This window comes from Bos indicus x Bos taurus, chromosome 14, assembly GCF_003369695.1.
Source record: "Bos indicus x Bos taurus breed Angus x Brahman F1 hybrid chromosome 14, Bos_hybrid_MaternalHap_v2.0, whole genome shotgun sequence".
Lineage (NCBI taxonomy): Eukaryota > Metazoa > Chordata > Mammalia > Artiodactyla > Bovidae > Bos > Bos indicus x Bos taurus.
This window is the reverse complement of record NC_040089.1, coordinates 64,491,792-64,508,064: the sequence shown is the minus strand read 5'-3', so window position 1 is coordinate 64,508,064 and position 16,273 is coordinate 64,491,792. Positions and strand designations below refer to the sequence as shown.

At 39.0% G+C, this 16,273-nt stretch overlaps 1 protein-coding gene across 1 annotated transcript in view; it reads left to right on the top strand.

Moving 5' to 3' along the window:
* Nucleotides 1-1,626: 1,626 nt before the first annotated feature.
* The window catches only part of SPAG1 (sperm associated antigen 1), an 87,011-nt gene continuing 72,364 nt past the window's right edge, over nt 1,627-16,273 (top strand). Inside the window, exons 1-3 of the mRNA XM_027561436.1 lie at nt 1,627-1,731; nt 5,046-5,187; nt 7,865-8,024. Of these exons, the coding sequence (XP_027417237.1) occupies nt 5,048-5,187; nt 7,865-8,024 (300 nt within the window). The 5' untranslated portion in view covers nt 1,627-1,731; nt 5,046-5,047. The remainder of the gene's footprint in view (nt 1,732-5,045; nt 5,188-7,864; nt 8,025-16,273) is intronic.

The following is a 16,273-nucleotide window of genomic DNA, read 5'->3' as shown; positions in this document are numbered from 1 at the left end:
TTTCTGCTTTATTGACTATGCCAAACCCTTTGACTGTGTGGATCACAACAAACTGTGGAAAATTCTGAAAGATAGGAATACCAGACCACCTGACCTGCCTCTTGAGAAACCTGTATTCAGGTCAGGAAGCAATAGTTAGAACTGGACATGGAACAACAGACTGGTTCCAAATAGGAAAAGGAGTACCTCAAGGCTGTATATCGTCACCCTGCTTATTTAACATATGCAGAGTACATCATGAGAAACCCTGGGCTGAGTGAAGCACAAGCTGGAATCAAGATTGCTGGGAGAAATATCAGTAACCTCAGATATGCAGATGACACCACGCTTATGGCAGAAAGTGAAGAAGAACTAAAGAGCCTCTTGATGAAAGTGAAAGAGGAGAGTGGAAAAAGTTGGCTTAAAGCTCAACATTCAGAAAACTAAGATCATGGCATTCGGTCCCATCACTTCATGGCAAATAGATGGGGAAACAGTGGAAATGGTAGCTGAATTTTTTTGGGCTCCAAAATCACTGCAGATGGTGACTGCAGCCATGAAAGTAAAAGACGCTTACTCCTTGGAAGGAAAGTTATGACCATCCTAGACAGCATATTAGAAAGCAGAGACATTACTTTGTCAACAAAGGTCTGTCTAGTCAAGCCTATGGTTTTTCCAGTAGTCATGTATGGATGTGAGAGTTGGAGTATAAAGAAAGATGAGCACAGAAGAATAGATGTTTTTGAACTGTGGTGTTGGAGAAGACTCTTGAGAGTCCCTTGGACTGCAAGGAGATTCAACCAGTCCATCCTATGGGAAATCAGTCCAGGGTGTTCATTGGAAGGACTGATGTTAAAGCTGAAACTCCAGTATTTTGGCCACCTGATGCAAAGAGCTGACTCATTTGAAAAGACCCTGATGGGATTCATTTTGATATTTGGCAAAACTAATACAATTATGTAAAGTTTAAAAATAAAAGAAAAAGAAAAGACCCTGATGTTGGGAAAGATTGAGGGCAGGATGAGAAAGGGACGACGGAGGATGAGATGGTTGGATTTCATCACCGACTCAATGGACAACGGGAGTTGGTGATTGACAGGGAGGCCTTGAGTGCTGCAGTTCATGGGGTCGCAAAGAGTCGGACGCAACCGAGCGGCTGAACTGAAATGATCTCTGTATTCTCTCTCTAGATCTTTTAAATCTAGTTTAAACTCATTGTCCTAACTTTTTCATCCTTTTTTTCTCTCTCTTTTTCTTTATCTGTTCTGTGAAAGATTTCACATTTACTTCTAATCCATCTATATATTCTTGGATGGAATGTCTTTATGAAGATGATAATGATGTTTTTAATTTGCCAACAGTCTATTTATTTTCGAGTTAGTGTTTATCCTGCTTGTTTATTCAGCTTGATTGTTTCTGTACACATTTATGACCAGAAAAGAACCATAAAGTGTGCGTGAAAAGAAAATTCCAGAGCACGTGGAATTGCAACTCACTTCTCTTTAATAATTCTGTGTCTGAGTGAAGCTGGGACTGCAAGACCAATCAGCGGATGCAAACCGGAGACTAGCCAGTCGTCACGCAGAGGCCCTAAACCCCGCCCGCGGCGATCCGCCTCAAGCTCTCGGTCTGGGGAGGGGCAGTGTGGGCAGGGGCGGGGCGGGGCGGGGCGGCGCGCCCCTCCCCGGGTGCCTTAGCGAGGCTGGTACGGTGTGTGGCTGGGTCCTCTGCACGGCTTGGGGTCTGAACCAGGTGAGTATGTGCCGGCCAGGAGTAAACTACATCTCCCCATCGCAATCCCTCCCTCCGGAGGGCGGGGTGAAAGATAGACTCGGAGGTGGGGAGGGAGTGCGGGATGAACTGCCTTCTTAGTTGGGAAAAGAAACTGGGGCCCTTTGTTTCTCGGGGCTGAAGGTGGCGGGTGTTGGGGCAAGGTCTCTGGTAGCAGCCACTAGTTCTTGTGAACAACGCCGGGGACTAGAGAGAAATTGTTCATAAGAGTCCTGAAGTGCCCCCTGACCGTTGGGGTTGGCTGTAGAAGCTCCGGGATCGCGGTCAGGCCCTGAGCCCGCTGTCCTCTCCGGTCGCGCTGTACATAGAAACCGTTGCTACGGGCTGGAGGATGCCGTTTCCTTTCCGTCTCCGGCTGCAGGTGGCGCCCAGCCTTGTGGATGCTGGGAAGAACGTGCGAAGGTGGAAGTCAAAACAGTTTTTCCCGTTACTAGCGCATTGCAGTTTGCGCTGGAGATATTACTGACAAACTGATGAGTAAATGTGGGAAATGGATGTGAGTTAGGATGGTGGAGAAGTTAACCCCAACTAGGACCACAATTTTCCTAATCAGAGACAAGTTGCAAGCAGATGTGGAAGAATTCTAACGAGCAAATAAAGTATAACTTGTGTTTTGGAGTTTGAGAGTTAACATTAATTGATCTTGAGAATGTGTATCCTCCCCACCGCAGTCCTCCAAAAAAGTTCTCAAAAAAGATTCTCAGAAACTTTAAAACAGGGTTTACGTTGAAATTCTCTTAATTAGGTAAGAGATGTCTTTATCATTTCTAACGTTTTTCACTATGTTTTATTCAAATCATAAAACCTCAGGGGTTTCAAGATTCCTTTAATTGAAGGTAATCTATTTTAATCCCGTTAGATGCTTAAATCCTCCCATCAAATATCCTCCAGCTCTTGGGAAAAAATTCTCCTACAGACAACTCATTCTATTCTGGGCAGCACCAATAATTTTAAAGTTCTTCACTTGGTTTCATGTAACTTCCACCATTAAGGCTACCCTTGTGATAGGAGGCCATCCTACTGGGCCCTGCTAGTATGGTAGGCCATATTCTCACTTCTTCGCTGGACCTCATTCAAAAGCTGACAAACTGTCATCTATATTCTGTACCCAAGTCAAAGCCAGCAGGAATATGGAGACGCTGACAGTGCATCCTTTTTCTGCAGACGTATGATGTATGACCAGACTCCGAGGGCAGGCATGCTGAAGGGAATATTCCTTATGGATTAGACTTATTGCTACTTGTTTTAAAATTTATCACCCAGTGTGTTTTAGTGCAGTGTTTAAAAAAAAAAAAAAAACAACTTTGACAATATAACTCATAATATATACATTTTACTTTGCAACATTTATATACACATTTGTGTGTGCATTTATATATACCTGTATTTATCATTTGTTTATATAGGCATGAAATAAAAGTTTCTGTAAAACAGTATGTAATGGTTTGTGTCAGGTAGTCTGATTTTACTCCTGTTCTACCACATAAAAGAATGCTGATTGCAGCTGACTAAGTTGATTTCATGAGTTGTATGACAGTTAAGTATGTGGGCTCTGTAGTGGCCTGAGGTTCAACTCTTCAGTTCACTACTTATTAGTTATATGACCATATGCAATTTATATACTTGAAATATCACCTTCCTCATCTGTAAAAAGGAAGTAATATCTTTCATGAAAGTGGTCTTGAGGACTGAGATAATTCATGACATATAGAAATTTAGCTTCGTAAATGTTAACTTATTACTGCTCTCTGTTTAAGACATACTTGATACAGTAGTTGAAGGATTAAACAAAATAATAATATATGCAAAGCTCATTAAGAATTATGTATTTGTTGCTGTTATTGACACTATCATTAGCAGTATATCAGTAGAGTGAAACTGTCCAAGGCCATCATATTCCCAATTCAGTTGTGTTTAGCAGGTATTTCTTAAGGGATATAAGACACTACTTACTATGTTAGTTCTGAAGCTCTGAGATGAATTAGGTAAGATCTCTCACGATCTAGAAGAGAGACAAAGAAATAGAATTTGGATATTTGGATATGTGCTATACATACGAGAGAGGTATGTACAGAGTGCCTTTAGAACATATTAGGCCTGGCAGCTGTTCATTGATGGGAGTGGGCAACTGAGAATGTAAGGAGTCAGGGAATGTGGAAGAAGACGATGCAGATTTACAGAAAGGATATTATTTATGTTTGTACTGAATCAAGGATGATTAGGATGTTAACACAACAGCTAAAGTACGAGATACCAAAATCAATGTTAAAAGATACCTTAAAAAAGCAGCTTGAGCACTAAAGAGGATCAGAATATGCACACTACACCCAAGTTGGCCACTTTGGCATAAAGATTATTTTGAGCAGAAGGCAAATAAGAGCAGACACAGAAAAAACTCTTTCTGCCTTTCCCTTTTCTGCCTAAAAGCAGGACATAAATTTCCCTTTATGAAGGTGTTCCCTCCTCTCCTCTCATACCAAGGTGAGGAGTACAGTCCTTATCACAGCAGATAGACAGTCAGCACTGAGGTGAGTCTGCAGAAACAAACCTCATTAAAATAACTCTTATCTTCCGTTAGTTTTTCCATATATTTACTTTCTAGAAGCCAAAACCCTTTTTCCTTTGTCTAATCATTTCTACACAATTTATCACACTTTGTTAAAATGATACATTAATTCCCAAAACTAGCTGTTTCTTTGAGTTTTCACTTTTCTGTGAAGCCCCCAGAATAAACCTTTTCTCCTGTTAATATCTTTTGTCAGTGTGATTTATAGGCCTCAGGTACTGAACCCAAATTGGTAGAGGGAAAAGATTTTTCCTCTACATCCCAAATCCTGCTTTGTCATTACATTTCAATTTTGCTTAAGTGAAGATTAAGGAAGCTAATCCATGTGTGGTAGAGAGTAATTTAGCCCCATGAATGCTAACTGTTCTTATCAGACAGAGTTTACAATGAGCATCCTCCTTAGAAGAAATACTCCAGGGACTTCCTGGTGATCCAATAGTTAAGACTTTGCAAGGGGTGCCAGTTTGATTCCTGATCAGGGAGCTAGGATCCCAGATGTCTTAAAACCAAAGAACCAAAACAGAAGCAATGTTGTAACAAATTAAATGAAAAGCTTTTAAAATGGTTCACATTAAGAAAAGGAAATACTCCATCTCCTTTTCTGTAGAAATGAAAAATAAACATTGCATAAGTACCTAGATGGTTACTACTATCCAAATTGAGTTTTACTATATAAGATTTGTAACTGTTTTCCTACACTACATTTCAGCTATGGCCACCAAAGATTATCCATCATTGTGGGGCTTCGGGACAACAAAAACATTTAAAATTCCTGTCGAACATTTGGATTTCAAGTATATTGAAAAATGTTCAGATGTTAAACACTTGGAAAAAATTCTTTGTGTGCTCAGGTAAGCGATAAAAAATCTTGTTTCAGTCTGCCAATTTTAATTATATCGTTGACTTCTGAAAGTCAAAGCCTCATTAGAAATTTTGGAGCAAATTTTCAAATATTGAGATTATTGTTTTTGTCCATGTTAGGTTCCAAAACAGTGGTTTTAATTCTGTGGTTAGTTTGGAGGGTTCTAGCCCGATTTAATTCCAGCAAGAAAATGCAGGAGACACAGGTTCAGTCGCTGGGTTGGGAAGATCCCCTGGAGAAGGAAATGGCAATCCACTCCAGTATTCTTGCCTGGAGAATCCTATAGACAGAGAAGCCTGGCAGGCTACAGTTCATGGGATCACAGAGTCAAACATGATTTAGTGACTGAACCACATTTTCCAGCACCAGACTTAGGTTAATCGGTATCCCAGAAGGAGAGCATTTTTCTTGCTTCCTCCCATTTTCTAGGAAAAGGTAAAGCAGCTGTTAGGAGGCATCTGCTTCTGCTGATAAAGCGCTTTGGCACTGTCTCACTTCACACTGCTGCTGCTGCTGCTGCTAAGTCGCTTCAGTCATGTCTGACTCTGTACGACCCCATAGACAGCAGCCCACCAGGCTCCCCCGTCCCTGGGATTCTCCAGGCAAGAACACTGGAGTGGGTTGCCATTTCCTTCTCCAATGCATGAAAGTGAAAAGTGAAAGTGAAGTCGCTCAGTTGTGTCTGACTCTTCTCGACCCCATGGACTGCAGCCCACCAGGCTCCTCCGTCCATGGGATTTTCCAGGCAAGAGTACTGGAGTGGGGTGCCATCGCCTTCTCTGCACTTCACACTACCTGCCAACAAAGGTGGGTGACTCACTGGGAGCTGTCACATGGACCGTGGGGTGGGAGCAGGAAGTAGGAACAAAAGTCAGGGAATTAAGGCCTTTTCTGGGTAAGAGCCCTGTGGCCGTGATTGTCAAACTTTCATATTCACCAAATATGGTGGTTAAAAAATTGCTAATTTGAGAGCCCCATTCCTAGAGATTCTGCTTCAGGGAATTGGGATCGGGGCCCAGGAACATGTGTTTTTAACAACACCCTGGAAGATGGACAGGCAGGTGGTCAAGGGAACTCGGCAACAAACACTGACCTGGGACTTCCCAGTGGTCCAGTGGTGTGCCTTTCAATACAGGGGACGCAAGTTTGATCCCTGATCAGGGAACTGGGATCTCACAGCCCTTGGAGCAACTAAGCCCTGGTACTGCAACTAGAGAGAGTCTGTATATGACAATGAACGATCCCACATGCAACAAAGATCCCAAGGTGCCGTAACTGAGACCTGATGCAGCCAAATAAACAAATGTGCTCAGTCGCTCAGTCGTGTTCGACCCTTTGAGATGCCATGAACTCTAGCCCACCAGGCTCCTCTGTCCGTGGAATTTTCGACGCAGGTTGCCTGAAGCAGGTTGCCATTTCCTTCTCCAGGGGATCTTCCCAACCCAAGGATCAAACCCAAGTCTCTTGCACTGACAGGCAGATTCTTTACCTGTCAATGAGGTAACCTGTCACTGAGTCACCTGGGAAGCCCAAGTAAGTAAACAAATATTTTTTTAAAAAGGGAAACACTGACCCGCTGCATACCAACCTGTGCCACCTGTGTGGTGTTTCTTGAGGGATTTTCGTTTGGAGGGTAGCCTCATATTGCAGAAGCACTTGTGAGCATGAACTTGCCCTTTCCAGGACATCAATAGTATTCCTTTTATTCAGCAGTGATTCTTTTCTTTCCTCTGATGCCCTTCTTTATCTCTATGTCCTTTCCTTTTTCTTTCACCTTTAGCCTCCTGCCCATCCTAAGCAGTCCTGCTTGTCCCCAGCCAGAGTTGAGGTAATAGCCTCATCATATCATTGTTTTCTCTCTTGTTTTTCTCAACATATGAGAACATTTTCAATTGTATTTGATCAATGACTAGTAAAGAAAATGAGAGTTTATGGGATGAAAGGATTTGAAAGATTTCTTTTTATGAATAGCCTTTTTAAGTGGTATGGACTTGGAATTATATTTTAAAATTTAATTTGAAAATGGGATTTATTTTTATTTCTCTAAAATTTTAAAAGTAAGCAGATTCACAAGAAACAGGGAAAAGATTGATTTTCCTTAAAAAAATAAACAAGCAAAAAGGAACAGATGTCTCCATCTGACTCTGTGAGGAAGGAATTCTGTTCCTTGAGTGGCTGAATTTAGAGGTGTGTTGTTCTAAACTCTTCTCTGCCATTATCTTCCTATCCCCTTGCAGGAAAAAATTGAGCTAGGATAGAAATTCCTCATTGGAAAGTAATTCCGAAGTCTTACTCTCTGCCTGTCTCTAATAATGAATTTCCATTTATAAGTTTAAAATTACCTTATGTACAAAATGAACATGTGAGTGTTGAAGAGGAGAGAAAATGTTATGCATTCAACTTTTAAAGTGTGTGATGGAAATTGGTGTCTTTGGAGCTCCTGTTTCTCCCCTTCATTGTGACACTCCATAGACCAGATGAAAGTAGAGGCTGCTGAAATTGAGGAAGTTTCGGGGAAAGCAGCAGCCCAGCCTTCATCCTTGTAGAGAGGCGGGTCATGACATGTCCTTGGAACCCCTGGGCTCTGTGGAACCCAGCTTACAAACCACAGGTTTACGTGCTCTCTAAATAAAGTGGTAACTCTAAAATTCTGAATTTTTTAAAAGGTCTGGTGAGGAAGGATACTATCCTGAACTTACTGAATTTTGTGAAAAGCACCTTTCAGGCTTGGCTCCTGGAAGTAGAGCTTTGAGGAAAGATAAACCTGCAGCAACAGCATCCAGTTTTACAGCAGAAGAATGGGAAAAAATTGACGGTGACATAAAGGTATAGAGTAACATCACTTTTTTGGTGACATTGTCATGGGATATATATCTACTTGTCTGAAATCAGAAAAGGGAATTTTGTGGTAATTACTTACATGGTATTGGTTGCTTCTTACATCCAGGAGACTATTGTGACTGTGTTTTGTAGATTTGTATATTTATGGAGGTGGGAAGCATGCTCACGTACGTGTATATATTTTAAATGACTAAGTAATATCCCATCCTACAAAAGAACCATAATTCAGTCACCATGTATAAATAGTGCTATCCAAATGTGTTTGTTCATAATTTTTTGTACATCTTGGTTATTTCCTAGGAATAAGTTATTAGAATTCAAGTGCCTTGATCTGAAAGGATCTGAATGTATTTCTGTTAAAACACGTTTCTTTGTGTCTCAGAAAGTTGTACCTTTGTACTCTCCCAACAGAAGAATGTAGGAATGGCTACTTCAGGTTACTCTTCCCTGGATACTCTAATCATTTCTTACATTTTAAAATCAAGTAAATGCTTTGAAAATGACAGTACATAATGTATTATTTGTTTACCATAACGTTAAAGTTTTAGAAGTCTGTCACTTGAATTTTTTATTTCGTTAATGACCTGCTTGTGTCTTTACTGATTTCTTTTAATCAGCATTATTGTTATAGTTTACATTCAATAAAACTTAGCCATTTTATAAAACAAATGAATGTATACAACAAAACAGAAACAGGCTCACAGATATAGAGAACAAACTAGTGGTTACCAGTGGGGAGAGGAGAGGAAAGAGAGGCAGGATAGGAGTAAGGGATTAAGAGATACAAACTACTATGTATAAAATAAATAAACAGCAAGGATGAAATAGAGAAATAGAGCCATTACTTTATAACTTTAAATGGAATATAATCTACAAAAATATTTAACCACTATGTTATACACCTAAAACTAACATTATATTGTAAATCAACTGTATTTCTATCTTTAAAAAATTAGCTGTATTATGGTTATTTCACTGAGTTTTAACAAATCATATGTACTATAGAATATTTCCATTACCCCTACAAGTTTCATTATGCCCCTTTGCAGTCAGTGCTGACCATATACCCTGGTTCCTGGCAGCCACTGAACTGCTTTCTATCGTTACAGATTTGCCTTTTCTAGCCTTTCATATAAATATAATTATATAGCATATCTTCTTTCATATCTGTCTTCTTCCACTTAGCATGATGCTTCTGAGATTCATCTGTGTTGTTGCATGTGTCTGTAGTTCATTCCTTTTAATTGCTGAATAGTAGTACTCTTGTCTGGAAAATCCCATGGACGGAGGAGCCTGGTAGGCTGCAGTCCATGGGGTCGCAAAGAGTCGGACACGACTGAGCGACCTCACTTTCACGCATTGGAGAAGGAAATGGCAACCCACTCCAGTGTTCTTGCCTGGAGAATCCCAGGGACGGGGGAGCCTGGTGGGCTGCTGTCTATGGGGTCGCACAGAGTCGGACATGACTGAAGCGACTTAGAAGCAGCAGCAGCAGCAGCAGTGATTTGTATGGCTATCTTACAGTTTGTTTAACCATTTACTACTTGATGAACAAATGCCAAAATTTTTTTTCCTTTTTATTTATTTGGCTGTGTCGCATCTTCAATCTTCATTGTGGTGTGTGGAATCTAGTTCCATGACCAGGGATCGAATCTGGGCTCCCTGCATTGGGAACTACAAGTCTTAGCCACTGAACCACCAGGGAAGTCCCCCAGAATATTTTCTATAGTGGCAATCAATCCTGCCAATAATGGATAAAAGTTCCAGTTGCTCTACATCATGGTCCATAATTAGGATTGTCAGTTTGGTTAATTTTAGCTCTTCTGTTGGGTATATAATGGTATCTCATTGTGCTTTTTATTTGCATTTCTCTAATTACTAATGATGTTGAATGTCTTTTCATTTGCTTGTCATCCATATATCTTCTTTTGTCTTTAAATCCTTTGCTCATTAAAAAAATTAGATTGTTTATGTTCTTATTGAACTGTAAAATACATATCTTCTGTGTATTTTACACATGAAGATGTATCTTTGCAAATATTTGCTGATGTTGTATGGCTTGCCTTTTCATTTTTTTTTTTAAATAGCATCTTTGGAAGAGCAAAAATTTTTACTTTTGATAAAACCAATTTTTCTTTCTTTTTTTTTAATTTATTTTTTTACTTTACAATATTGTATTGGTTTTGCCATACATCAACATGCATCCGCCACGGGTGTACATGTGTTCCCCATCCTGAACCCCCCTCCCACCTCCCTCCGCATACCATCCCTCTGGGTCATCCCAGTGCACCAGCCCCGAGCTTCCTATATCCTGCATCGAACCTGGACTGGCGATTCATTTCTTATATGATATTATATATGTTTTAATGCCATTCTCCCAAATCATCCCCCACCCTCTCCCACAGAGTCCAAAAGACTGTTCTATACATCTGTGTCTCTTTTGCTGTCTCGCATACAGGGTTGTCATTACCATCTTTCTAAATTCCGTATATATGCGTTAGTATACTGTATTGGTGTTTTTCTTTCTGGCTTACTTCACTCTGTATAATAGGCTCCAGTGTCATCCACCTCATTGGAACTGATTCAAATATATTCTTTTTAATGGCTGAGTCAATCTTTCTTATAGTTTGTGCTTTTGTGTCTTATTTAAGAAACCTTTGTCTAATTTAAGATCCCTAAATTTTCTCCTATGATATGTCTAGGAAGTTTATCGTTTTAACTCTCAAATGTAGGTGTAGATCAGTTTTATTTTTTGGACACACACACAAATTTATACACATACAGTGCATATATTTGTATATACCAATATGGATATCCAAATATTCAAGCATCTAATGAATTATTATCTTTTCTTCATTGAACTTCTTGGTGCGAATGTCAAAAATAGGTTGACTTTGTAGGTGTAGCTCTGTTTCTGTATTCTGTTCATTAATCTAAATATCTATCTTTACACGAGTATTCCATTGTCTTGATAACAATAAGTCTTTTTAAACATTTTTAATTTTATATTGGAGTATACTCACATGCTAGCAAGATTATGCTCAAAATCCTTCAAGCTAGGCTTCAGCAGTACATGAACCAGGAACTTCTAGATGTATAAGCTGGGTTTCGAAGAGGCAGAGGAACCAGAGGCCAAATTGCCAACATTTGTTGGATCATGGAGAAAACAAGGGAATTCCAGAAAAACATCTACTTCTGCTTCATTGACTATGCTAACACCTTTGACTGTGTGGATCATAACAAACTGTGGAAAATTCTTAAAGAGATGGGAGTACCAGACCACCTTACCTGTCTCCTAAAAAACCTGTATTTGGGTCAAGAAGCAACAGTTAGAACCGGACATGGAATTGACTGATTCAAAATTGAGAGAGGAGTACGACAAGACTGTATATTGTTACCCTGCTTCACATCATGTGAAATGCTGGGCTGGGTGAATCACAAACTCGAATCAAGATTTCCAGGAGAAATATCAACAGCCTCAGATATGCAGATGACACCACTCTAATGGCAGAAAGTGAAGAGGAACTAAAAAGCTTCTTGATGAAGATGAAAGAGGAGAGTGAAAAACCTGACTTGAAACACAACATTAAAAAAACTAAGATCATGGCATCCAGTCCCATCACTTCATGGCATATAGAAGGGGAAAAAGTGGAAGAAGCAATGACAGATTTTATATTCTTAGACTCCAAAATCCCTGTTAATGGTGACTACAGCCATGAAATTAAAAGATGCTTGCTCCTTGGAAGAAAAGCTATGACAAACCTAGACACATATTAAAAAGCAGAGACATCATGTTGCTGACAAAGGTCTGTAAAGTCAAAGCTATGTTTTTTCCAGTAGTCATGTAGGGATGTGAGTCAGATAAAGAAGGTTGAGCGCCAAAGAATTAATGCTTCCGAATTGTTGTGCTAGAGAAGATTCTTGTGAGTCCCTTGGAGTGCAAGGAGATCGAATTAGTCAATCCTAAAGGAAATCAACCCTGAATATTCATTGGAAGGACTGGTGCTGAAGCTCCAATAGATTGGTCATCTGATGCAAAGAACCAACTCAGTGGAAAAGGCTCTGATGCTAGAAAAGATTGAAGGCAAAAGGAGAAGAGAGAGGCAGAGGATAAGATGGTTAGATAGCATCACCAACTCAATGGACATGAATTTGAGCAAACTCTGGGAGATAGCAGAGGACAGAGGAGCCTGACATACTACAGTCCATGGGGTCACAAACAGTCAGATATGACTTAGTGACTGAACAGCAACGAAGCAGTTGATTTACAATAGTTGTGTTGTGTTGTGTTCGTTTCACATGCACAGCAAGGTGATTCAGTTATGTGTTTACACATATCTATTCTTTTTCAGATTCCTTTCTCATATCAGGTAGTGCAAGTCCTCCAACTTCGTTCTTTGTTTTCAAAGTTGTTTTGGCCTGTTCCAGGTCCTTTGCTTGCCAATTTCTATAAAATAGAAATTGTATTTGTGTTGGGATTGTTTTGAATTTGTTGATCAGTTTTGGAAGAACTGATATCTTGATAATACTGAGATTTCTGATCGATGAACATGTATTCTTCTGTTCATATAAGCTTTATTTAATTTTTTGAAACAGTGTTTGTAGTTTTCAGTGTATATATTCTTCTTATATATTTTTAATGAAATTTATTCCTAAGTATTTATTTTATACTATTATAAAAGTTGATGTTTTTAATTTAATTTGCTCATTCCAAGTCACTTCAATTATGAAATTTTATTTCTTTATTTTTATTGTGATAAAACACACATCATATAGAGTTTATCACCTTTATCATTTTCAAGTATACAGTTCATTAGTGTTAAGTATATTCATATTATTATGCAAGAAATCTCAAGGACTTTTTCATCTTCCAAAACTGAAACTCCATACCATTTAACAATAACTCTCCAATCCTACCCCCACCACCAGCCCCTGGCAACCATCATTCTATCTTTTTTTTATTTTTCTGATCTGTTTACATTATTTATTTATTTATTTATGTTTATTGCAGATGATTTACAGTGTTGTGTTACTTTCAGGTGTACAGCATAGTGATTCAGTTATGCATACATATATGTTAGTGTCTTATTTTTTTCATATTCTTTTCCCATATAGGTTATTGTGAACTACTGAGTATAGTTTCTTCACTTTGATTTATCTCTAGGTCCATCCATGTTATTACAAATGGCATTATTCCATTCTTTTTTATGACTGAGTAACATTTCATTGAATAAATATACCACATCCTCTTTATCCATTCCTCTGTTGATAAACATTTAGGTTTCTTCCATGTCTTGCCTATTGTAAGTAGTGTTGCAGTGAATATTGGGGTGCATGTATATTTTCTTTTCTCTGAATATATGCCCAGCAGTGGGATTGCAGGATCATATGTTAACTCTATTTTTAGTTTGTTAAGGAACCTCCATACCATTCTCCATAGTGGCTGCTCCAGTTTGCATTTCCACTAATAGTATAGAAGAGTTCATTTTTCTACACACACTCTCCAGCATTTATTGTTTGTAGACTTTTTGATGATGGCCATTCTAACAGTATGAGGTGATACCTCATTGGGGTATTGATTTGCCTTTCTCTAGTAATGAGTGATGTTGAGCATCTTTTCATGTGCCTGTGGATCACAATAAACTGTGGAAAATTCTGAAAGAGATGGGAATACCAGACCACCTGATCTGCCTCTTGAGAAATTTGTATGCAGGTCAGGAAGCAACAGTTAGAACTGGACATGGAACAACAGACTGGTTCCAAATAGGAAAAGGAGTACGTCAAGGCTGTATATTGTCACCCTGTTTATTTAACTTATATGCAGAGTACATCATGAGAAATGCTAGACTGGAAGAAACACAAGCTGGAATCAAGATTGCCGGGAGAAATATCAATAACCTCAGATGTGCAGATGACACCACCCTTATGGCAGAAAGTGAAGAGGAACTCAAAAGCCTCTTGATGAAAGTGAAAGTGGAGAGTGAAAAAGTTGGCTTAAAGCTCAACATTCAGAAAACTAAGATCATGGCATCTGGTCCCATCACTTCATGGGAAATAGATGGGGAAACAGTGGAAACAGTGTCAGACTTTATTTTTTGGGCTCCAAAATCACTACAGATGGTGACTGCAGCCATGGAATTAAAAGACACTTACTCCTTGGAAGGAAAGTTATAACCAACCTAGATAGCATATTCAAAAGCAGAGACATTACTTTGCCAACAAAGGTTCATCTAGTCAAGGCTATGGTTTTTCCTGTGGTCATGTATGGATGTGAGAGTTAGACTGTGAAGAAGGCTGAGCACCGAAGAATTGATGCTTTTGAACTGTGGTGTTGGAGAAGACTCTTGAGAGTCCCTTGGACTGCAAGGAGATCCAACCAGTCCATTCTGAAGGAGATCAGCCCTGGGATTTCTTTGGAAGGAATGATGCTAAAGCTGAAACTCCAGTACTTTGGCCACCTCATGCGAAGAGTTGACTCATTGGAAAAGACTCTGATGCTGGGAGGGATTGGGGGCAAGAGGAGAAGGGGACGACAGAGGATGAGATGGCTGGATGGCATCACTGACTCAATGGACGTGAGTCTGAGTGAACTCTGGTGATGGACAGGGAGGCCTGGCGTGCTGCAATTCATGGGGTCGCAAAGAGTCGGACACGACTGAGTGACTGAACTGAACTGAACTGATATCTTCTTTGGAGAAATGTCTATTTAGATCTTCTGCCTGTTTTTTTGATTGGGTTCTTTGGAGTTTTTTTATACTGAGTTATATGAACTGTTTGTATATTTTGGAGTTTAATCCCTTGTCAGCTGCACCATTTGCAAATATTTTCTCCCATTCTGTAGACTGTTTTTTCATTTTCTTTGTGGTTTCCTTTGCTATAGAAAAGCTTTTATGTTTAATTAGGTCCCATTTATTTTCGCTTTTATTTCCCTGACTCTAAGAGATGGGTCAGGAAAGGTATTGCTGCAATTTATGTCAAAGAATGTTCTGCCGGTGTTTTCCTCTAGCAGTGTTTTGGTATCCAGTCTTACATGTAGGTCTTTAATCCATTTTGAGTTTATTTTTGTGCATGGTGTTAGAGAATATTCTAATTTTCTTTTTTACATGTAGCTGTCCAGTTTTCCATCACTATTTATTGGAGAAACTGTCTTTTTGCCCTTGTATGTTCTTGCCTCCTTTGTTGTAGATTAATTGACCACAGGCCTGTGGATAATTTTGAGGCTCTGTATCCAGTTCCATTGATCTGTATTTATGGGTTTTGTGCCAGTACCATACTATTTTGATTATTGTAGCTTTGTAGTATAGTCTGATGGAGAAGGAAATGGCAACCCACTCCAGTGTTCTTGCCTGGAGAATCCCAGGGACGGGGCAGCCTGGTGGCTGCCGTCTATGGGGTCGCACAGAGTCGGACACGACTGAAGCGACTTAGCAGCAGCAGCAGCAGTATAGTCTGAAGTCAGGAAGCCTGAATCCTTAGCTTTATTTTTCTTTCTCAAGCTTGCTTTAGCACTTCAGGGTCCTTTGTGTTTCCAAAAATTTTAAAATTTTTGTTCTAGTTCTGTGAAAAATGCTATTGGTAATTTGATAGAGATTGCATTGTGTCTGTAAATTGCCTTGGGCAGGGAATTTGTTTATTTTATCTAAATTGCAAAGTTATTGGTATAAATTTGTCTAAAATATCTTTTTTTTAAAATATCTGTAGGATTGTTAGAGATGTGCTTCTTTTATGCCTGCTAATTTGTATTTTTTTCTTTCACTTTTTTTTTCCTTTCACTTTCTTTTGCCTAGTCTTGTTATGTTTGTCAATTGTTTATTTCCAAAAAAAACAATATTTGGATGTTGATTTTATTTTTCTATTTTGTGTTTTATGGATTTCTACTCTTATTTTTTAATTATTTTTATTTCCTCCTCCTCACTTTGGCTTTAATGTGTTTTCTATTAGTTTTTTAAGGTAGAAGCTTAACTATTAATAATAGATCTTGAACCTTTCTTCTTGTTTAAAGTTGTAAAATTTCCTCTAATACTTTATCTGCATGGTATAAATTATTATATATCATGTTTTCATTATCTCTTATTTCAAATTATTTTCCATCTAATTTCCTTTTTAACTCATGAACTCCTTATAAGTGAATTCAAATTCCAATTTCTTGGGGATGGTCTAAATACTTATTATTACTGAATTCTAGTTTAGGTCTGTTGTGGTCAGATTCCATACTTCGTATAATTTCAACCCTA